Here is a 24,490-nt window from a genome sequence, read left to right as displayed (position 1 = left end):
CACCCTAGTATCAGATGTAGCTGTATAAATGGTACAGGACTGTCACCGTAGTATCAGATGTAGCTGTATAAATGGTACAGGGCTGTCACCCTAGTATCAGATGTAGCTGTATAAATGGTACAGGACCGTCACCCTAGTATCAGATGTAGCTGTATAAATGGTACAGGACTATCACCCTAGTATCAGATGTAGCTGTATAAATGGTACAGGGCTGTCACCCAAGTATCAGATGTAGCTGTATAAATGGTACAGGACTGTCACCCTAGTATCAGATGTAGCTGTATAAATGGTACAGGACCGTCACCCTAGTATCAGATGTATAAATGGTACAGGACTATCACCCTAGTATCAGATGTAGCTGTATAAATGGTACAGGACCGTCACCCTAGTATCAGATGTATAAATGGTACAGGACTGTCACCCTAGTATCAGATGTAGCTGTATAAATGGTACAGGGCTGTCACCCAAGTATCAGATGTAGCTGTATAAATGGTACAGGACTGTCACCCTAGTATCAGATGTAGCTGTATAAATGGTACAGGGCTGTCACCCAAGTATCAGATGTAGCTGTATAAATGGTACAGGACTATCACCCCAGTATCAGATGTAGCTGTATAAATGGTACAGGACTGTCACCCTAGTATCAGATGTAGCTGTATAAATGGTACAGGACTGTCACCGTAGTATCAGATGTAGCTGTATAAATGGTACAGGGCTGTCACCCTAGTATCAGATGTAGCTGTATAAATGGTACAGGACTGTCACCCTAGTATCAGATGTAGATGTATAAATGGTACAGGACTGTCACCCTAGTATCAGATGTAGCTGTAGGAATGGTACAGGACTGTCACCCTAGTATCAGATGTAGATGTATAAATGGTACAGGACTATCACCCTAGTATCAGATGTAGCTGTATAAATGGTACAGGACTGTCACCCTAGTATCAGATGTAGCTGTATAAATGGTACAGGACTGTCACCCTAGTTGTACAGCTGACCAGATAACTATCAATGTAACACTAAATGAAGAAGACATGTAATGTAATGAACGCCCCCATACATAATTGTATAGAAATTAATTTGAAACCATCCTTAACTACATTTAGTGCCATTTGCAGGTTTTTATTCTGTATAAATGATACATTTGCGGCAATTTGTCAGAAGTGTAAATTGCTGTAAAATCCTGGCCTGCTGTGAGTAATGGATCACTCTGACAGGTCTGGAAATGAGGAAGGACCTATCCAGGAACAATGGCTGATCCAGTAGGCCACCAAGTCATCTGGGGGTAACTATGATGCATGCTGGGTAAGATTCTCTCCTCCATTCACTCAGTTTCATCCATCAATGCCAGAGGTTGAAAGGTTATGAGGGTTTTAGTTTTTATTCATTATTCATAGAAATGCATCCAAGGCACATGAAAGTGACACAATCTTATGATGAATTTCTTATAAACACGGACAAGAACAAGCATCGTTAACTCTGCTAACAATACACTGCGAAAATACTACATCATGACTAATATTTGGTTTCAACAAATTTCATTGAATTAACAAAAGGATTAGACAACTGGCAGTGCCTGTAAAAGTGTTCTCCTGAGTAATCAGCCGGCCTGATATACAAACAATTAATTATGACTTGATGGTAAATATTACATTGCATTATAGAATTATCAAAGCTGTCTTTTCTCATACACTGATTACAGCTTTTGTCACTAAAATTTTGCTAAAATTAACACCTATCAGATCACCATGTCTGTGTGAAGGTCACAGGAATCTGAAGGAAACTTATTATCACTAAAGGGGTGTGAAGTTAAGGTTATTTGTGAAAGTTATTTTGATTGTTTTAATCCATTTTACGATTTTAATGACACACCATTTCAGGAAAATGACATTAAGGCGTGTCATATGGAAGTCACTTTGTCGACATGATCATCACCATTAGAAGTAAAAGCTGAGCGTATAATGGGACGTTACGCAGTAAAATAGACACAGCACTCATTAACACAAGGTTCCAGTTTCATCATGATCTTTAACTTAAGGAAATTCTTTAACTTTATTATTACAGAATCTAAGGAAAGGTCCCAAACTAAATGATTTTTTCTTTAAATCCAATAATACATTCCTATAAAAACTTGTAAAGTTAAGGAATTTTCTAAAGTTAAGAAATGTTGCTGAATCTGGGACCAGGTACCGCAGAAACACGAACATCTCAACTCGGGACAGAGGGATGAATAAATGATGGACAAAAAATGGAAGTGTATTATGTAACAAAATAAATAAGTTATTTTACCAAACAATAAATCAACTGAATAGAGATAGAAGTATGTGAATTCATTAACAGAAATACTAATTATAGTGTTACAACTGATGAAACTGTCAGACATATCAAATTATCAGGTAATTAATGGGACAATTTGCCTAATTAAGCCGATTTCCCAAAGGTAAGAGTTTTTGTACTGAATTGTTTACAGGTGTAAGTCTGTCACTGATTGTTTCTGAGAACAATGCATGGCGAGGAGTTACGTCAAAGCCCGTCACAACCATAACATAGGAGGGGTGTAAACCAGCCAATAGAGAGGATGAGATCAGCATCATCAACTATAAACCGTGCCTTGGTCAATAATGGTCAGTTGAAAAGGCTTGTCCATCTACCTGATTAGTACCATATTTATCTGCAAATAAGCCCTTGCCCATAAATAAGCCCCTTTCATCATTTTTGCAAAATTTTAAATTTCAAAATAGTAAACTGAAAGTTGTTCCAATAAGCCCACCCCAAACTTTAATACCAAACTTCTACACTAGGGAAGGGGCTTAAATGAGGATAAATATGGTACTAAACTTCTACACTAGGGAAGGGGCTTATATGAGGATAAATATGGTACTAAACTTCTACACTAGGGAAGGGGCTTATATGAGGATAAATATGGTACTAAACTTCTACACTAGGGAAGGGCTTATATGAGGATAAATATGGTACTAAACTTCTACACTAGGGAAGGGGCTTATATGAGGATAAATATGGTACTAAACTTCTACACTAGGAAGGGGCTTATATGAGGATAAATATGGTACTAAACTTCTACACTAGGGAAGGGGCTTATATGAGGATAAATATGGTACTAAACTTCTACACTAGGGAAGGGGCTTATATGAGGATAAATATGGTACTAAACTTCTACACTAGGGAAGGGGCTTATATGAGGATAAATATGGTACTAAACTTCTACACTAGGGAAGGGGCTTATATGAGGATAGATATAGTAATACTTTAAAAAGGTTGAAAGGTCAGGTTTTTACTTTGATAGATATTGATACGAGAATGAAGCATACCTTCTGCTGTCTGTAAGCTGATTGGCTCGCTGTAGTCACTGTCACCAGCATGGTTGCTAGCCTTCACACGGGCAAAGTACGTACTGTTGAAGTGGAGACCATCGACAGTGCAAATTGTCTCTCTTCCAACATACACTACCTAAAAACATAAAGTTGTAATGCTGATGAACAAAAAGTTTTAATTTGCCAATACCGTTTTCAACTCAAACACCCCAGGGTTATTCAGGTATTAATAGAAGTTGTAACATTTACAATATCCGTTTCATGCTTGGGAATTCATCAGAGGCCAGTTTTCATCAATATTCCTTAACTTAACTTAAAATTTTCCATAGGAAAGCATTACAGAATTTAGCAAAGGTTCATTAACTAAAATTTTTTCTCTTAAATTCTATAATGCTATTCTATGGAAAATTTAAATTACCCGCAGTAAGGAATTTCCTAAGTTAAGGAATATTAACCCGGGCCTAATTCATGAATTCTTCACACCCTCCTCTCTACACTGCCCCAGTTCTACTTGAAGAGCAGTTGAATTCCACATGAACCATTTCCTGAACCAAACACCTGGTGAACTAACTTCTATATCAGATATCTGTGAGCTAATTTACTTCCAGAACCAGATGTTCTGTAAACTAACTATTCCACATCTAGGAATTCTGAAATAGCCATCTAAATTGCAATTCAGATTAACAATTTTTATAATCAGGGCAAACATTTTACATGTTGGACATGTACGTTGAGTTTTAAGAATATATTAGTGCTGGAATTTCAATTAAGTTTGATTGATAACATAACAAAACTGCTAAAAAGCTTTAACTGAAAATATGCATGCATAGCCAGGACAACTCCCTCCTTGATAATTCACATGGCATCTGTATGGCAAACAATATTTTTCTTCTTGCTCCAGGCACAAACTGTTTGGCAAGTGTTTTAAACAGCAAGCCGATTTGTGGGATGGAAAAGACTTAACAAAATAAACTGAGAAACAGAAATATATAGTAATTTCTTAAACAACAAGATACAGTACTTAGTAATTCTGATGAAGAGTTTTGATGACATGACGCATAAAATGTCTTAATATAATATCTCTTACATACACATAAAATGTCTTAATATAATATCTCTTACACACACATAAAAAGGTCTTAATATAATATCTCTTACATACACATAAAATGTCTTTAGATAATATCTCTCACAATCGTTACAAAGAACATGATGGCAATGTTAAAAGTGCTATACTTCATTATCTTTCAGCTTATTAATGTTTGTTTTATACAAGTATTGTATACACATGCTTTGGATGTATCGGGAATAAAATGAAAATCATGTTTTTGAATTGCACCTGGTATTTCTTTATCAAGTTATGTAAGACTTCTTAAAGTAATTTAGCTGTTCCAAGCCTTTGAGTAGGGCCATAAACAACTGTACCAATTGTAACCCAGGGTCATATGTATGAGAACAGTGTCCATATATAACATATTATATATGACTAAACTAGGTATGAGTACAAAACTTGTTTCTCTGTCCCAAAATCATAACACTGAAACTATGGACCAAGAGAACCATATATGGAAAAGCTCCCTCAAATACTGTCTCAGAAATAGTCACAAAAGTTAACTGTCATAGAAGGTGGTCGCCTGTTGGCCATTTTGTTTTTCAGATCAGCCTGAAAATTAAACAGACACAACAAGTGGCCATGGGAAACTTTCTTATCATATTGTTGAAAGATCCCTGCTATGTTGAGATATAATTTAACAAGAATTGTGTGAAGACAGATGATGGCCAATGGACCATAGAAGAATGGGGATTTGAACAGCCTGCTGTCTGATGATGGTGGTCTAATGTTTTAAAATAGAGGCAGCACAAAAGCCAGGAGAACAATAAAGTGGAAGTCCTGATGTGTAAAGCAACATTTGTATCAGACTCCATTATAGAGCTTCCCCAGTTTGACCAAGCAGGAAATTAGGAGTGGTCAACTCAGCAGTGTTTCAATCTAGCTAACATCTGTCAGGACTGGTCTGAACAGGTAATGGAGCAGGGAAAAAAATCACTCCTTGTCCAATATCTAAATTTGTATCATCTTCAATTATAACAGACATGCAAGAGGAAGTATGCACTGATCATGGGGAAGTGTATCCCATTATGGGTGCTGATCAGTCAGACTGGTCTGAACATGTAATGGAGCAGGACAAGCCTCAGTGATACAGTGTGGTCTTCCCATTATAGATCTGTACCAGTTGGACCAATAGGATCACACAATGGTATTCCCCATGAGTAGAATGAATCACAAGTGTATGTTGGGTAATGAGGACAATACAAGTTAATACAATGAAGAATTACATAGGGTCAGGTCAGTGTGACACGACTTCAGTGACAATTAATTTAGACTTAGATCCAGCTATAAGAGACTTAATTCTAAGACTTAAAGGATGACACTCATGGCTTTCTTGGAATCCCATGTCACTGGAAACTGAAATATCTCAAAGGTCACCATGTTCTTGCTCCTGCTTGGTATCATTAGACAGCATAGACAATGGTCATTAAAGGATCACAATTGCTATCAGGTTTTATAGCTTAGCAATGTCAAAGTGACCACAATTCTAAACAGGGACAGTGTATTATGACAAACCAAGACAGAAATAATTCTCTCAGCAGGTGTGGTGTATTAAGACAGGCCCAGACAGACCTCTGTTATAGCTCTGATAGACCCCTGTAGGCCCAGATAGACCTCTGTTATGGCTCTGATAGACCCCTGTAGGCCCAGATAGACCTCTGTTATGGCTCTGATAGACCCCTGTAGGCCCAGATAGACCAGTTATGGCTCTGATACACCCCTGTAGGCCCAGATAGACCTCGGTTATGGTTCTGATAGACCCCTGTAGGCCCAGATAGACCTCTGTTATGGCTCTGATAGACCCCTGTAGGCCCAGATAGACCTCTGTTATGGCTCTGATAGACCCCTGTAGGCCCAGATAGACCTCTGTTATGGCTCTGATAGACCCCTGTAGGCCCAGATAGACCTGTTATGGTTCTGATAGACCCCTGTAGGCCCAGATAGACCTCTGTTATGGCTCTGATAGATCCCTGTAGGCCCAGATAGACCTCTGTTATGGCTCTGATAGACCCCTGTAGGCCCAGATAGACCTCTGTTATGGTTCTGATAGACCTCTGTAGGCCCAGATAGACCTCTGTTATGGCTCTGATAGATCCCTGTAGGCCCAGATAGACCTCTGTTATAGCTCTGATAGACCCCTGTAGGCCCAGATAGACCTGTTATGGCTCTGATAGACCCCTGTAGGCCCAGATAGACCTCTGTTATGGCTCTGATAGATCCCTGTAGGTCCAGCTAGCCCTTTGTTGTGGCTCTGATAGACCCCTGTAGGCCCAGATAGACCTCTGTTATGGTTCTGATAGACCCCTGTAGGCCCAGATAGACCTCGGTTATGGCTCTGATAGACCCCTGTAGGCCCAGATAGACCTGTTATGGTTCTGATAGACCCCTGTAGGCCCAGATAGACCTCTGTTATGGCTCTGATAGATCCCTGTAGGTCCAGCTAGCCCTTTATTGTGGCTCTGATAGACCCCTGTAGGCCCAGATAGACCTCTGTTATGGCTCTGATAGACCTCTGTAGGCCCAGATAGACCTCTGTTATGGCTCTGATAGACCCCTGTAGGCCCAGATAGACCTGTTATAGCTCTGATAGACCCCTGTAGGCCCAGATAGACCTCGGTTATGGCTCTGATAGACCCCTGTAGGTCCAGCTAGCCCTTTGTTGTGGCTCTGATAGACCCCTATAGGCCCAGATAGACCTCTGTTATGGCTCTGATAGACCCCTGTAGGTCCAGCTAGCCCTTTGTTGTGGCTCTGATAGACCCCTGTAGGCCCAGATAGACCTCTGTTATGGCTCTGATAGACCCCTGTAGGCCCAGATAGACCTGTTATAGCTCTGATAGACCCCTGTAGGCCCAGATAGACCTCTGTTATGGCTCTGATAGACCCCTGTAGGCCCAGATAGAGTTCAGTTCTGTAGGCCAAGGTTGACCTCTGTTGGCCAAGATTGACCCCTGTAAGCCCTGATACATGTACGACTCCTGTAGGCCCAGAATGACTCAAGTAAGCCCTGATAGACCCCTGTAGCCTCAGATAGACCCTTAAAAAGCTTATAGACAAAGATAGACCTCTGTATTCCCAGATCTGACCCTGGTAGTATGCACTACCATATAAATGTTACATATGAACTATATCAGAAATGCTATTCAATAGTTGTTGGCCTAATGGTGTATATAAGTTTTGATTTCATAAGTGAAATGTATTCTATGTAGGTTTTGGTGTAAATTCTATCTAGCGAAAAAATATACTTTTGGGTTAGAAGAATTCGAACATATCAGGTAGCTTAATTAGCTCACTTTCCAATCTAGGATTTCTAAAATATCCTTACCAGCACTTAATCTACAAAAGTAAGGTTTGCAGGATCTGAATTTTCTATGATATGGTAGAGTATTACAGCAAGACTAAAGCTGGTTATACATGTGTATTTTTTGTTTGTTGAATTAATTAAAGAAAAAAAACCCACTATATTTAAAAAGACAACTTCACGATCAGCAGCTAACCATTTAATGCTCAGGAATTCCAAATTAACGAAGGAACTCTGTTAATTAAATTGTCAAGCCTGGGAACATACTCAAGGCCATTTCCTGTTTTTGTGTTCCAAGACCAAATTTGATAACAATGTCCACACACAGAGCATGTTGCTAGCTTGGCCAATATGGTTGGGCTCCAAGACAATCTTCTAGGAAAATTTGATGCAGCATTCTCGCAGAGAAATTCAATTGAACATCGTAGTCTGATACAACCAATGACATTAACGGGAGCTGAGTGTAGATTAGTCTAACTAACAACAAAATCTTGTCATATTTTGCACCGTCTGCTGACAGATTTTATCAAAATGTAGGAAGGGGCCATCATGGTTAACAGAGGCCACTGAAGTGAAAATGAATGTCTGATGGTTTTAAATGATGACAATGACAAACACCATCTTGTTATTGGGACAGCTTTCACTTTGTTTTGGGAGAGCTTTTCGCCAATTATATCAAGTTACACTATTGAATTAAGTTACAAAGCTATTCGAATAATTTTAGCCTAGCTGCGCCATTTTGCTCAATGAGAGGGTAGACTGAACAAGAAAAAAAACGAGATTCATCTTCAATGTCAAGACTGTGACCTTGACAACAACCAAGAGCCATGCAGATTGCTTACACTTGCTTGGCGTCAAAGGTACTTAAGGGCAGCTCAGAGAACGAACAGTCGCCACACAAATGGAAAGCCAATAAATAAAAAAAAATATCTAAAACAACACTTCAACGTTGCTACACTTCCTATTGATATTTTGTTTTAAAAAGTTTAAACACTCCAATCCAAAAGTAAATTTGCAAACACAGACAATTCCATTAAACTGGTTCTGTAGTCCAATTGATGTTAATGCCAAGCAGACGATCACGATTTCACACAGGCTTTCAAAACAAACTTTTAAAGTATTAAAATTACACATCAGAGTGATTACACAAATGTTTATCTTCTAGAAACTTACCCCATTAATTGTTTTTACAAGCTGTAATTTGTAGATGTCTCAAAATGAATCACTTACATAATGTATCATATCCATAAAACTCCACATGTATTACATAACACGCAACTAATCATTATCTTAGAATGTTTAAATGATGTTATTAAGGTCCGTCTTGTATTAATGTTCTATCAAATAGTCTGACAAGTGAAGTTAGCCTCTTACCATTACTGTATGACAAAACTGAGATATATATTTCAGATATAGCTGTCATTCCATAGTTTTAAATATAGCTACTGTTATATTTTTTCAGATATACATCATTATAACTGCCATTATAGATTAAGATATACATATAGCTAACATTGTGATTTTTTCATGCTGGGGTAGAATGTATGGCCCTGTAACACAGGGAGAATCAGGCATTTGTAAGACAACAAATCTATGTTAAATGTATGTTTATTTTAACTGTAGGGAATAGGTGTGACTATTAGTTCATCACAATCATCTTGAAGATACTGTCACTGATTTTCTTGAAGACCTTGAAGATAATACAATACTGATAGTGTATTTTAGATGTTATTTAATTCCACACACCATACCAGTCACCATATAAAGTACCTCTCCCCACACACACCCTTCCCAGCAGTGCTCACACAGTCTCAAATGTATCCTAAAGTTGTTCTGGTACCCCAAGTGTGTCTAGTATTCGCTATTCCGGTGTATGCCCCGGCCCTGTTATGTACATTTAAGTCCCCCTTGAGGCCCCCTCTATGACGTACCCTAAAGTCGCCTCCGTTGCCATCGTCCAGTTCTAGGGAGTAGTTCTCCACGACATTGCCAATGTGTGGTTGCCAGGCGATGGTCACACTGTTGTTCTCAGCACTACAGCTCCCCGGGAGGATCATAGGTTTGTTAGGCGCTGGGGAGAGAAAACACATGTATCATTGGTGACAATACAATAGTCATACAACAGTACACTCCACCTCCTACTGTCAACTCTGCACTTGTTTATAATTCCTATAATAATAAAGGCATGATAAATAGTTTCAATCACTTTCCTATTAACTTCCGCTAGTGCTGATAATGAATTCCTTCCTAAAAATTACATGTGCCAAAAGAATTTCTGTCGACATTGGACATGAGAAATCTCTTTTTCTTTCTATCCTCTAAGATAATGTATAAATCTGATGTGGGTCTCGGCTGTATTTTGGTAAGCTGTCTAAATTATTTAAAAATGAACAGCTGTTGGTAACATAGCCCACCAAAACTGTTTAGGCTCACAAGAACTTTGCAATGACAATATTCATTACAGAGGTATGCATTACCCATATACCAAACTTGTTTCAGAATGAAAACAAGTCATCAGTCTCTACCATTGAAACCTATGTTCCAGGTTTTCTGTTCCAACACTAACATTTCCATAATATTTTCTATAATGTATTATATAAACTTTTGTATATATCTGTACACAAGTACCTTTCCTGATAGCCTGACAAATATATTCAATACTCCTTATTATTTTAGTACCATTAATCCATTATTTTCAAATGTACAAATTTTATACAAAACTCTCTAGATAATCTTTACGAAACCCTCTAGATAATTTATACGAAACCCTCTAGATAATTTTTACGAAACCCTCTATATTATTTATATGAAGCCCTCTGGATAATTTATACGAAATCCTCTTGATATTTTTGTGCAATATATAACCTTATATTCCCTTCTTGTATCCCTACATATATAAGACATACAATGCCTATGCTCGTGACAATTTGTTCGTGCTTACAACAGTCTGGTAAAACTCTCTGTATGATCCCGACAACTCTGTACCTATATATACCTTCTAAGTTCCAACTTATCGGTAACGCTTGAGTATGTTGCAGTTATTACTCCCTTCTTATATATATACCTTCTTTATATCCTGGCAATTTGACACATAGGACCCCTCTATGTTACTGACAATTTGGACATTTCTTTAATGAGACAAAACATCACATGAAATGAAGATGTGCCTGGGAGGAGCTCAAGCCTCATAAACAGACTGGAGAGTGTAATTACAAGTCCCTGACTCTTTGAATAGTTCTACCCTATTGCTGTTAGATATGACAGCCCTGGCTGAAATAATGCCTGGAACTCTCCTGTCTTTAAGGACTGGATGTCTCGAGTACTTCATTATTACGGTCACCATGACAATGAATAGCTTTCCTAAAATACTGAATTTACACACAGTGGCTTAAAGCAAATAAAATAGATATTAACAATCTTTGATTTGTATTCTCAGATCCAAATTCTGATCAATTTACTACTGCCACCATAAAATTTGCGATTAAATCCTTCCAAGTCAGGTGCTGACAAAATTTGCTGGTTGAGTGAAGCCAGAGAAGGGGGAATAGCTGACAGTTAACTTGTAGACTTTACGGCTTTCTATTAGCAATTAAAGGCATACCACAAAGGCAAGCTGCTGACAGGTGCAAACATTTAGGGGGAAATTGGACTTATTCAAGGAAATAATGCAAAACATCGAAAATTGTCTATGTTCTTTTTTTAAACTGACAACAAAATGTGAATCGTTTGATCTTTCTGTACGGATAACAACATAATCTCAAGATATTATAAATATGTAAATCTCAACTTTTTCAACAAATCGCAGCTCAGTTATATTACAGGTGCAACAACATCTAACATTCTTATTAATGTTAGTTTTTCCCTAGAAACAGATTTGATTAAACAAAAAACTGGTCTCACGTACACTGTATCCATTGGTACACAGCAGAGCATGCCCGAGCATAATAATATTGTTATCGTATGATCCTCACTCTACAAGAATTTATTTCATTAACCAAAATCTTGCCTAAGTACTTTAATTTCCATATTTTCTGGATAATTTCTACATGCTTCATGCAAACAAAGGAACATGGCTGCATGCTTTAATGAACTTAGTACATTTAAATTATACTTCATCATCTATTCTTTCAATCTAAAAAGTCACAAAATATATTCTAAACATATTCCAATATATGACTTATCTTTGTTAAACACTAACAAAATGATTGACAGGAGAAACAGACTTATATGACAATACGGTAGTATGCAGCTACTATTTTGACCCTATCATTCAATATCCTGCCGTCTGCTCTTTGCCCGGCTGAAGACGTCTCAAGCCTTTGAAGGTATGTAAATATTAATCAATGGAAGCCTATTTCCCACCAAAAATGGTTGAGTGTGACTTCCACGATCAATTCAGCAGCCTTTTCTCTATTTTCGTTCCTTAGATCTTGATTGCCAGTAACTTCATTTGCAGTTTTCTTGGGGAGGAGGGGAGGGCGTGAACAAAATGAATGCCTGTTCTACAATGTGTGGTGCTTTGTGGCACTGTATAGGATTGGGTGACATTCGTATGTACAAGTTCCTGATAAATTGCAGTGAGTAGGCAAGTGTGAATGAAGTCTTGGTAGGAGTAGAGCTGTACAATTAGCCTGAGGCCAATGAAGTTATCGACTATCAAGGAAAGGACCCTACATATTAACACTATTAAAAATATTACATTTGTTCTTTACTTTTGAAATTTTACCAAACAAAATTTTTCACAATTTATTCCCCTTGAAAAGAAATTTGAAATTTTGGAAGAAAATATCCTATAGATTATCACACTTTTGAGAATTAATTTTTTTTTACACAGAAAAGATTTAAAGAGAATATTTCACAATATAGACACTTAAAAATTTAAGAAAACTTTATCAATGAAGGCTCAAATACAGACTTGTATCAATGCTAGAAATTGTCATAGTATTGATAAAAGTGAAACATACAAGTTTATAACAGCTTTTATATATATTTATGTTCTTTGTTAACTGTGAATATGTGGTATATGGTTGTCACAAAAATTGTCGTAATGTTTGTGATGATGTTTGCACTCAGCAACAGTAAGCTATGGTAGTGTCTGCTGCAGATTGTTTTACTTCAATATAAAGCAAGAAAATCAATAAGAAAAGCAATAAAGGGCCAAAGTTTGTGTACTGATCTACTACAGACATAGTGAGGAACAAGTGTTGGAAGCTTATATCCTAAAATAAAACAGTTTTATGTGTATAACATGTCATCAACTTGTGGCTCCACCTACAATATTGTAAGTGTTGTAACCGCTATCTTAAGTTTGTGTCTTAAAAAAAAATATATATATATATAGAATTTGAATTATTTGAATTCTTTCTTTTTTTCCAGTTTACTTTGAAACAACTTTACTTTGTAGGCAATAAAATACGTAAAAAAATATATGTTCAGAATTTGTAAAGATACAAAATGTATTATACATATAAAGATAAAAACAACAACAGCTATAAAGGTGACCTTCAAAATACTCCTAATTTTATAAACCAAACAACCAAGTGCAGTGAGGGTTGATATTTACTTCCTTTAGAATACATGGACTTAGGACAGAGAGGAAATTCCCGTCACCGCAGAACTCGGAAAGAGTCTCAGGCCATCATATAATTATGTGATGATCGATTATTTTTACATAATATCAAATTGTATACATAAAATATGAAAGGCCCATTTTATCATTCAACTCGAACATGGACACAGTCAGCATGTGATGAGATAAAAAATGAAAACAAAATAAAACAACAAGAGAGATGGTTGGAAGTTAGAAGTCAGAACCTTAGGTCATAGGTCAAAACTGCAAAAAATCCTAAACTGAAAAAAACCCTGGCAGTTGGTATGATTGATGAAGGGTTTAAACATTCTACAGCCCTCTACCTGACATGATCACTCTACCATTACTGACAACCGAATCATAACTCATGTTCCCAACTGTCTGCCGAAATTTTTGCCTGTCTACATATGCATGGTCACACTGCCAAAGACACCCATCTAAACTAGATTCTCCTTATTTAGAGAAAGGCAAGAACATGTTGATACCATGTAAACAATTCACAAATCTTGTTATTATTTTAAATGTTCTATAATAACTTAAATGTCTAAAAGGGGAACGGTCAGATATTAGTAATTGTAAAACAATCCTGACTTCAATGAAGTGTTGATTTATCAGATTGCTTGATGTTCATTTGTATGACAATGCAAAGTAAGGAATCAAAGAGTCCATTTAATTAAATTTCAAAATAAAGTCAAGGTAAAATTCAACATTTCTTAACAAAAAACATTAAATAATTTAATACTCCATTGACACAGTGACAGTCAGTGTGACTGGCAGTACAGGACAGTAAGTGGTTAGTATCTAGAAAGCTATAGTCACACATAGCACATTCATCATATTGCATATCAGAAGATCAGGATATGTAACTAAAGACAAAACAAACACATTCTATATTGACCCTTTACCCTATAGATCCATAGTAGACTGTCCATATGATTGATGTGGACATGTCCAATGAGGTTTATAGGTTTGTAAGGGTCATACCAATCTTCTTTTTGATGAATTATTTTCAGCAGATCTGACATATTATATGTGAGAGAAATCCTGAGAAAGTGTCAAAACAAGCATAAGCTATTCCCCTGAGAGATGTAGAACTGATCCCCCTCCCAAACAGGATATTTAACACAGAATTGCTGACCCACAGTTATGAAGTGACAACAGTGAGACTAATGTAAAAAAAATTTAAAAGAACTTAATTTTGACACTGAACACAAATGGCATAGCAGACAACACAAAATGAACATAAAATTGTGGCTGAAAAAATTCAAACTAGAATCTTTTTGAAGAATACTGTAAGCATGCCTTAAAAATGACACTTACCGACGACACCCTCTAATGATAGAACGAGAAACAAATATATGACACTTGAATGTGGTAACGACATGAGATAATCCACCAATGATACATATTTCAGTGAATAATTAGGCTTGATTTCTTTAAATATTAGCTGTCATTGTCATCTGATCCTTTTCAGATTTGAGAGCTAAATCTGCTCTGAAATTTTATAGGATGTATGTAACGCCCTATGAGAGGTGGACCTGGTTGATATTTGGAGCAGTAATTTCGTGACAGGTTGTATCACATGGAATGTCCCTACAAGTTCTACCAGCCAGTCTATTTTTGAAATTCTGATTTCTTTCCATTTGCATTTGGTTTTGGTGTTTGGAAAACTGGTCATTCAATCAAGTGGTAATATAATTTGAACTAATATTACATATTTAATCTTTTAAAATGTTGAAAATCTTTGAAGTCTGCTATTTGTCACACTTGGACAAGTGTTTTACACCTTCAAAGTATTTGTCACCTACAAGTAGAATGGTCCAGCTACTGTTGAATGAAACATACAAACAAGACAATTAAATTTCTTAAATGTCAAAAATTTAAAAGTGAAATTTTGGAGAGTAAAGATGTTTGAACTAGTTATATTATGACATTTTCACTGTACTAATGAATACTACATTTACACAGCAGTCACATGGTCATATAATAACTTATGATTTTATCTCTCAGACTTTTTAGAGTCAGCAAGCCCTAATGTATGGAAGTCTGGGGAAGGTAGAGACGGCCATTATGCCTGTTATTCATGAGATGAATATATGTACCATATGTGCTACAATCATGAGCCAGCACTTCGGCCACATTTCCATCCCTCCGCTAATTATGTTATGTCTTCTCATAGAAAACTTATTATCACATTGAGCGACTGTTGAAATTTCTTCATTTCAGTAATGGATTAAATAGACCATCGCTGTATCAATCAGTCTTCCGTAAGAGTGTGTCTATCTATGTACAGACAGACATCAATTAGCACTGTAAATATTCACCACACAACTTAGCACTAACAGCGACACATTCTGTATATTACATGTTTATCTTATTACAAGTAATGTTTCTACAAAGAAACTAGCCAAACATATGGATGCTTCCAATGCGGTGACAAAACAACACGTACAACCTTTTATCTCTGGCTGATATAGGTTTTAGGAGAAAATGTTTGAAATAAAGTTTCGTTTGGACAGAATAAAGAGAAATTATCTTGCATGGCTTCAAGTCTGATTTAAACCCTTTTTTGAATATCAAATAACTTCCACCTGGAAGCAAACAGGAGATAAATGAGACAAGCAACGGAAATGTCAACGGCAATTTGACCTCAAAACATCCGCCTGACCTAGACTTCTCCTCCCAAATAAAACTGGACCTGGAGGCTAAAGTTTATTTATCATTAGGTAAGCAACATGAACACAAGTACATGTACAGCTGCCATTGGCTAAGATTTATTGATAGTAAACAGAATGATATTACACAAAATGAGTGTTTAAAATTCCTAGTATATCAAGTATAATCTATTCAGGTAGAAGTCTTCAGTCATTGCCTTCATGAAAAGGCATTTTGATATTATCTTCTTTTTCCATTGCATACAATTTACATAATACAGAGAAAAAACATCTCAAACTTGAAGAAAATGGCTACCTTTCATTTGGAAGAAGTTCATAGTTTGTATGGCATGTAGAACAGACTTGTTGTCAAGGGTGAGCTCAAACTCTGGCGAAATTCTAGGGACAAACTCCATCTCTTTGTTGAAGTTTTGGTCGGCAACAGACACTCTGCTCAGCAGGCCACTGGATACCTGGAATACATTATACATAATTACTGTTAACATGTAAAGATCTTTAGCGTTACTTAACATACTGCATACAATGAAATATTTGTGGATAATTTCTTTGTGGTTTCAAATGATTCAGATAGTTTCATACCATGTTTAACCTTAAATAAGCCCCCTCTGATACTGTAAAAGTTCAATATTAAAAATTGTGGAGGGCTTATTCTCCAACAATGAAGAAAGAGGCTTATTTGTGGGCATGAGCTTATTTATGGATAAACAAAATAAGTCTGCTATTTTAACTAAATCGGTTGCATATGTATTTTCCTGTTGTTAAACCACAAATGTACGTACACAACAAATTCTTCATGTTATACAGACACATCATTGTGGACATCAGTATTAGGTTCAGATGTGACTATTTTCTATACTGATCTTGACCAAAGTTGGATAGTATGTGTTGATTCCAGCCATACACACATTTCATTAAGTCCTAAAAATGCATGTATTAATTTTAATGTATCTCAGAATTTTTTACTGCATATTTCAGAATGTCTGTGGTCCAATTATCAATTTAACTGTAAAAGTTGAGGATGTTGGCACTAAGCTCTGTTGTAATTACCGTTTTTTTTATTTAACAACATTCTGTGTGAATATATTACCCTAACATGTCAAAAAGTATAGAAAACTCAATGGTGTAGAACCACTACCATTTGAAATTGATTTAACTTTGAAAATGACACACATTAAAATTCAAACAGAACTTAAATGAAATTGTTTCTAAATCTAACATTAGATAATCAACACCAAACAAAAACAAGTATTGAAGAATATTGTTCTAAACATGAAATCAATTTCAGATCGTTTTCTCTTTGAAACCGTAAGTGCGAAAAACTCTTTTGATGTGCCGTGGCTCTCCAATATAACAGTGTATAGATTAAAATTTGTATGGAAAGATGATTAAACAGAGAAACATGGACAAGTAAAGCCATATTGATGGATCGTTTTACAAAACCTCGCTGGCATTGGTTATTAATAACACTCATACATTATAACAATGCAGATTCCATTTATAGGCGGCAGTACCTCAGCTTTTCTACAGCATATTTTATTGAATAAATCAAGTCTGAAAGCTGACTGATGTGTGCCAGGAATTCATTAGCAGAATCTTGTTTATGTTAATCAAACAAACCATTCACTAATGTCCCAATGACAATTAGAATTTTTTCATTGTAGTTCCCACGGGGTTTATATTGAAACAAATCGTGAGGCACAAGACAGGGATTCAAACATTCATAATGGACGGGAATCATTGTATAGATAGGCACAGAGGTGGAGTAGAAAGTGTGTGATTGTTATGTTGAGGAGACTGGGCGGATTATTCTATTGTTGTGGCTTATAACCATGACAGATGTCATACAAATTGCCAACTGTACTCTCCTCTTATGCTCCTTTACAAACTTCATCTGGGAGAGCGTATTCAAGGGAGGTAATGAGAGCACCACAAACATTCAGTCAAACTTACGACTAATTGTCAAAGTTACCATATGTTCAAACAGGTTCAACACTATTTACCCGGGTATTATTTAAATGTAATTTGTTCAAACTAAAAATGGTTTACTGTATAATATGAATAGAGAGTATCTAATATCCCTCATTGACAAAAAACATAAGTATAACCTAAGATTATGTAGTGGACATTCTAGTTTGAGGTCACGGTCACATCAACTTTTAAATTGTTGTCCTCACACCGGATGTACTCAGTCAGACTTACTGGGGGATAACACTCTCTCCTGATTTACATAATGACTTCTTGTGTTCTTGTAAGAACCCGGTCAAGAAATCTGCATATATTTACATAATTTCACATATATTTGCCACACAATACTGGTCACTTACCTATACTGACTGACCTATAATAGTGGACTGGAATACATTACAACTTATATATCAATAGGATAAGTTAATAAGCCTTGTACCAGACTGCCCTTAATCCCCAAGGTCACCTTTATATGGCTCTGAAGATTTATACCTATAACAGTCACACTGACCAACAAAGTAACGGTCATCAAGAGGTCATCTTGCATATCAATGAGTACTTTTGAGACAAGGTCAGAAACTGCATAAAATATACATGACTGGACAACAGAAAATCCCCCTTGGGTGACTGGGAGATGTGCAGGGCAGCCTCTGAATCCATAAAACACACATTAGTTTCAGTCCGTTCAAGACCTACTGGGATGATATTCAACATTTCACAATCACTTAATTTAACTATTGCTAAACAACTAGACAGTGAATTATCCAGACAGGGGTCACATTAGACAGGTTTTACGACACACCAATCGCCACTGAATGTTAAAACCAAATCAACGTCGTTGGAATCAAAATCAATAGCTAACTGTTGATATCAGACCCAATAGTTTGGAGAGCAGCTAAGGTGTTTGGCAAGCTAAGATCTTATTTCATTTCTGCTGTTGCAGTCATATACAAGCAATGAATCACATTTTGTGCATTAACAGTAAAATGTTCTCAAGGTGAAGTGCGAGGGCATTGTACAATACTAGATAAATGTAATATTGTTAATGCTTTCTGCATATCTTCCATAACAGTTTCTTTTAAAGTTGAGAAAAGGCATGTGCGATTTCAAACTCCAGAGAGTATTATTATCTAAATTGAAGTCTGATTTGAGAAGGAATTTAGTATCTAGCCTCAGACTAAAAAGCTGATGACAATCTATATTGTATGTTCAATGTTCGTACCACATGATGCTCCCTATGGGCATGTTACTATCAGTGTATATCTGTTACACCTATAGATACATGTAATAGGCTGAGATCATGTGACTGCTATCAGGGGTAGGGAGGTAGATATAGGTATAAGGTAGGGACGTCTGTAGGTAAAGATATAGGCATTAGGTGGGGAGGTCTGTAGATATAGGTATTAGGTGGGGAGGTCTGTAGGTACAGATATAGGTATTAAGTGGGGAGTTCTGTAGGTACAGATATAGGTATAAGGTAGGGACGTCTGTAGGTAAAGATATAGGCATTAGGTGGGGAGGTCTGTAGATATAGGTATTAGGTGGGGAGGTCTGTAGGTAAAGATATAGGTATTAAGTGGGGAGTTCTGTAGGTACAGATATAGGTATAAGGTGGGGAGGTCTGTAGGTAAAGATATAGGTATTAGGTGGGGAGGTCTGTAGGTATAGGTATTAGGTGGGGAGGTCTGTAGGTAAAGGTATTAGGTGGGGAGGTTTGTAGGTAAAGGTATTAGGTGGGGAGGTCTGTAGGTATATATAGGTATTAAGTGGGGAGTTCTGTAGGTACAGATATAGGTATAAGGTGGGGAGGTCTGTAGGTAAAGATATAGGTATTAGGTGTGGAGGTCTGTATTATATGTTATATATAGGTATTAGGTGGGGAGGTTTGTAGGTATAGGTATTAGGTGGGGAGGTCTGTAGGTATAGGTATTAGGTGGGGAGGTCTGTAGGTATATATAGGTATTAGGTGGGGAGGTCTGTAGGTATAGGTATTAGATGGCCTTAAAACTTTCATCAGCAAAAGCTGTAAAATGTAACAGTAGCCATCTATCCATACATGATATAACGGACCCAAAACCAGTAGATGACCCACAACAGACCTAAAACCAGTAACTGTCCCTCAACACACCCAATACCAGTAACTGTCCCTCAACACACCCAATACCAGTAACTGTCCCTCAACACACCCAAAACCAGTAACTGTCCCTCAATAGACCCAATACCAGTAAGTGTCCCTCAACACACCCAATACCAGTAACTGTCCCTCAACACACCCAATACCAGAAACTGTCCCTCAACACACCCAACACCGGTAACTGTTCCTTGATGGGTAAGGACTTAACTGTATGATACATTGTAGGTGCCTAATGAGCTACCGCTAGTAAACATCCACATCTATATGTAACACTCGTATATATTATATCGAAATGAAACCTTTGCTTGTTACAAGATGCAATCAAGGCAGACAAAATCAATGCAGTTTGGTTCCCGTCAGACTGATAACCTTATTCAAAGATTTGTGTACAGAGGTGTAGGACCCATTTTTCTATGTATACCCATGCAGATCTGTATACAGTTTTGTATATAGGTCTCAATTAGACTTTTGATTGTATACCCAGATCTGTATACAGTTTTTGTATATAGCTCTCCATCAGATACCAAGATCTGCATATACAATTTTGCAGGTTACCCAGTATGTACATCTACAGTTTAAATGAAACCATAATACTGCTGTTTTTATTTCCATAAAGTTGTCCACATCAAACCGATCCCTGTAATAAAAGGTGTAATACTCAACATGCTGCTTCAGCTTCATAATCTTATTAAATGGACAGAGTTTCTTATCTTTATAAATGATTCTATCTCTATAACTGTAATAAATTTCAGTTTTACTTAAAGCTCCTAATAGAGGTATTTGTTCACTACATCATAGGACTTTTGCATCAGTGTCTAAACTTCTGAAAAGAGCCTATCTGAGGGATAGCATCGATATCATGGCTACTGTGATTCCGAATGACCAGCCATCTTCCTGATCAGACAGATAAGGCTACAAACTTTGCCACTTTAAATGACCGTCCAGCCACATTCTTCGAAATGAGATGGATGAGACAGCAAACCAAGCTATCACATATATCTTGTCAATCTACAGATACACAGTATCTCTTGTTAACAGAATTCTACATATACCAAATATACCAATATGTTCTATCTCTAGGCAGGATTGCTCCAAATCCATCAAAATGATTCAATATGTATCTATTTTCTTCACAGAAAACAGGCTATCTGATCTGAATGGTAAATATATCTTTCCATGACAGAACTCGCACCAATCGTGTTAGCAAACTCTGCCCCCAAACCATGAAATCACTCTGACCTCAAAATGACTAACAAATAGATAACAGAAATAAACTAATAAAAATTCACTCACGGTTGGTAAACAAAGAACATCCTTGATCCCTATGTGATCAAAGAATCAAACAGGTCAGTCTCATTCCCATTAGTCACTTATTACAGTATTCCAGATAAAAACAATAAATGGGGTCCTGGTAATGTTTGAAGGCAATGAGGTATGAAATGAAAAGATCTGACTTTGTCTCAAGCTTGTGATTGATAAGATTAAGAATTGTATTCATTCCAGTGTTGGAGATGTGCCTCCCTCAGACTGGGAGAGACTACATTATCTGGGTTATTATCTTATGGCTGTTTCTATACAGAGGGACAGAAACAACCAAACGAGCATCACCCTTTGATCTTGGAAAATGAAGTTATTTGAAATGGAATCATGACTATGAATTGAATGACGGACTCCTGATTTGGCTTTCTCTCGTTACTGAGTAAGGGATCACCGAGTGTAACTTTACAAGCTTTAATAAGATGATCTAACATGTCCTTTACTCTCCTCATCTCGCTGTCACTTGAACCATCAAATCACCAAGTTCCCTTCTGCAAGCATGTACCTAATAACATGGCATTTCATCATCAGCCTGGGGAAAAAAATATGCTGCAGACATAGAATTTTGAAATGCATAGCCATATGTAGATATATGTTTTACACATCTAAATGTAAATCAATACAACAACAGAAATGAATGAAAGGCATCGACGTGGAATGTCTGGCAAAGTCAACCTGTCAGTGATTTGTGATCAAGTGCTTTGCTGCACTTTTTCAACGGTTGTAACGCAGCAACAATTCGTGAGTATAATTCCAAACAGCCGTACAAGCTGACACTAAACATTACCAATCACTTTCAATAGCAAATTGGGCAAATACTCTTACAACAAATTCACACTAAATACATTAGTCTGTACGGCATTCAGCTAATCAAAACTGAACACTACTAAACTGATAAACTAAAACTGACACTAAACTCGTTAATTCTACAATAAACCCTTACTTTATTAACACTATCCAATCATTCACCATTAGAATCAACATACCGCTCTGAAAACTGGATATTTTAGCTGATTGATAATAGTACCAAATGAAAATAATGTCATCTTTCATCCGATTGATAACTACTTTTTCAGAAATAAATCAGTAACTATGTGTACCAATCTATAAAACTATCATCTAAATCACTGCTTTCTCAATCTCATTATTTAGAATATTTGGGTAAAAATGCCCTCACTGAGTATTTTCATTATCTACTATATAATTAACCTGTTACTTTTAAGCTTCTTTTTTTCTATACAAGATGCCATTTATTAACTACCCCTAATGGACATTTCATTGCATTGGCTGTCAGTAATGGGTGATCTCCAAATCAGGTTGTCCAAATATTTGCCAATGTCAGCTCTGTTGCATATTTTACCACAAAGATTCTTATCTTATTCATTCTAATTGATAATTGACAGACTGCTAAGTTTGTGGTCTACAATATAACACAATTATCATAAAACCAATTTTATTCTTATTGTTTGACCTGCTAAATTGATAATAATGACAACCACACATTCTGTTTTGGAAGAGATTTCCATAGATGATTTTTGTTGTTGAGTTTTGGAAATAATGAAATCACAACAGTGCAGGTACCGAGTTCATTTGCAATATCATATACATTGATGTACCTGGATGTATCTAAGTTTTGCTCATGACAGAGAAAATAAAGCTTTGCTGAGGTTTCTTTTTTCAAAGGAAACATTTTATTAAATTTAGTTTACTTTATGCCCTGTGGTCCAATTGAAGGCTATTTACATCAATGCAAAAATACATGAAACGGGAGCCAACATGAGTCAAGTATCCTTAAAAGATACGAGCATGGGTCAGGCATCTTTAACAGATCGGCTAGCCTTGGTTCTAAAATGGCCTTCACATAAAAAGATAAATCTTAAATCTCCAATTGAAGTATTAAAACCTGTAATAAAGTAATTGTGTGCCTTGATATAAACTGATTTTACAGTTACAGTAGATTGGATAAGTCTAGTCTGGCACTGAGTCTATCACTGGTAGGGAAACCGATCTGATAAGATCCAATCACAAATCATTGACCCCAGAAGTAACTGAACCGCAACCGATATGATACCCCAGGAATCGGTGAACCCTGATGGACATGATACAGTCTGAAGCTTCCCAGATGAGGATCACATATGTATTTTGATGATAAAGCTGGGTTTTAGTGTGATTTTAGTAGTTATACACTGTAGAATCTACTTTATATTGTACACAGATACATTTATACCTCCCCAAAGTGGATATTGTATACAAAACTGATTACTTTTACTTTAAATAATATGTCACCAATATGGAATAAAGATGAAACAAACGACATTCAGTAGTAATGATATTCTTTGTTCTGAAATGTTGGAACATCATAATTTGCAATATCAATGAAGAGCAAATTCTACGCAATGATTTTAAATAAAGATTGAAGTTGGAGTTTTGATATTTCAGTGTTTTGGAAAGTGACTAATTGAAGCATTTTTTTCTTCTTCTTTGGATGTGGAGGTGGGGGAGGGGTTGTATTAGGTATTAGAGAGGGCGAGTGTTATGAAGTTCAGATGTTTCCATCTACAGGGTTGAAAAGGATAACCTCCAGTTTTGTTGAGGAAAAGGAAAAATATTTCTATTACATATGCAAGTAGGCCAATGTGAAGCTCCACATGACAATAATATGGACTGGTACAAGGGTCAAAAAGCTTTCAATTTTGTTGTGAAATTAATGGAAATATATTTTGAATATAAGTAGACAGACAGAACAATATGATCTTCACATGGGAACAATAGATAGGTCTGGTGTATAACAAAGTAACCAATCATGTCCCTGGGTCTGTTTTTACACATTGTTACACATTGTTACCCACTATTACAGCAGTGAGACATCCACCTTTGTTGGGAGTAGTCCACCTGTACAGGTGTGTCTCTCATCAATCAAACAGCTAATCTGTCATGATGACCACTGGTCAGCCAACTCTACGTCATCGTCTATCAGACCACCTATAATCTAGATGTCTGGACACTTGTCATTAGACACCCTTAGGTGGTTCAAACTTACATTACTACTTCATTACTAGTACTTA

The 24,490-nt window shown here is 36.6% G+C and overlaps 1 protein-coding gene across 2 annotated transcripts in view; it reads right to left on the bottom strand.

Moving 5' to 3' along the window:
* LOC117323621 (E3 ubiquitin-protein ligase TRIM9-like) overlaps positions 1-24,490 on the bottom strand; it is a 71,447-nt gene that overhangs the window by 13,221 nt on the left and 33,736 nt on the right. Inside the window, exons 4-7 of one of the 2 annotated variants that reach the window (XM_033878938.1) lie at positions 16,305-16,461; positions 14,655-14,666; positions 9,676-9,815; positions 3,330-3,468 (exon numbers count right to left, since the gene is read on the bottom strand). In XM_033878938.1, coding sequence (XP_033734829.1) covers positions 3,330-3,468; positions 9,676-9,815; positions 14,655-14,666; positions 16,305-16,461 — 448 coding nt within the window. The remainder of the gene's footprint in view (positions 1-3,329; positions 3,469-9,675; positions 9,816-14,654; positions 14,667-16,304; positions 16,462-24,490) is intronic. The other variant, XM_033878939.1, reaches the window with a different exon arrangement.

The sequence above is a fragment of the Pecten maximus genome, chromosome 3 (assembly GCF_902652985.1).
Source record: "Pecten maximus chromosome 3, xPecMax1.1, whole genome shotgun sequence".
NCBI classification, from domain to species: domain Eukaryota; kingdom Metazoa; phylum Mollusca; class Bivalvia; order Pectinida; family Pectinidae; genus Pecten; species Pecten maximus.
This window is presented reverse-complemented; position numbering and strand designations above follow the sequence as displayed.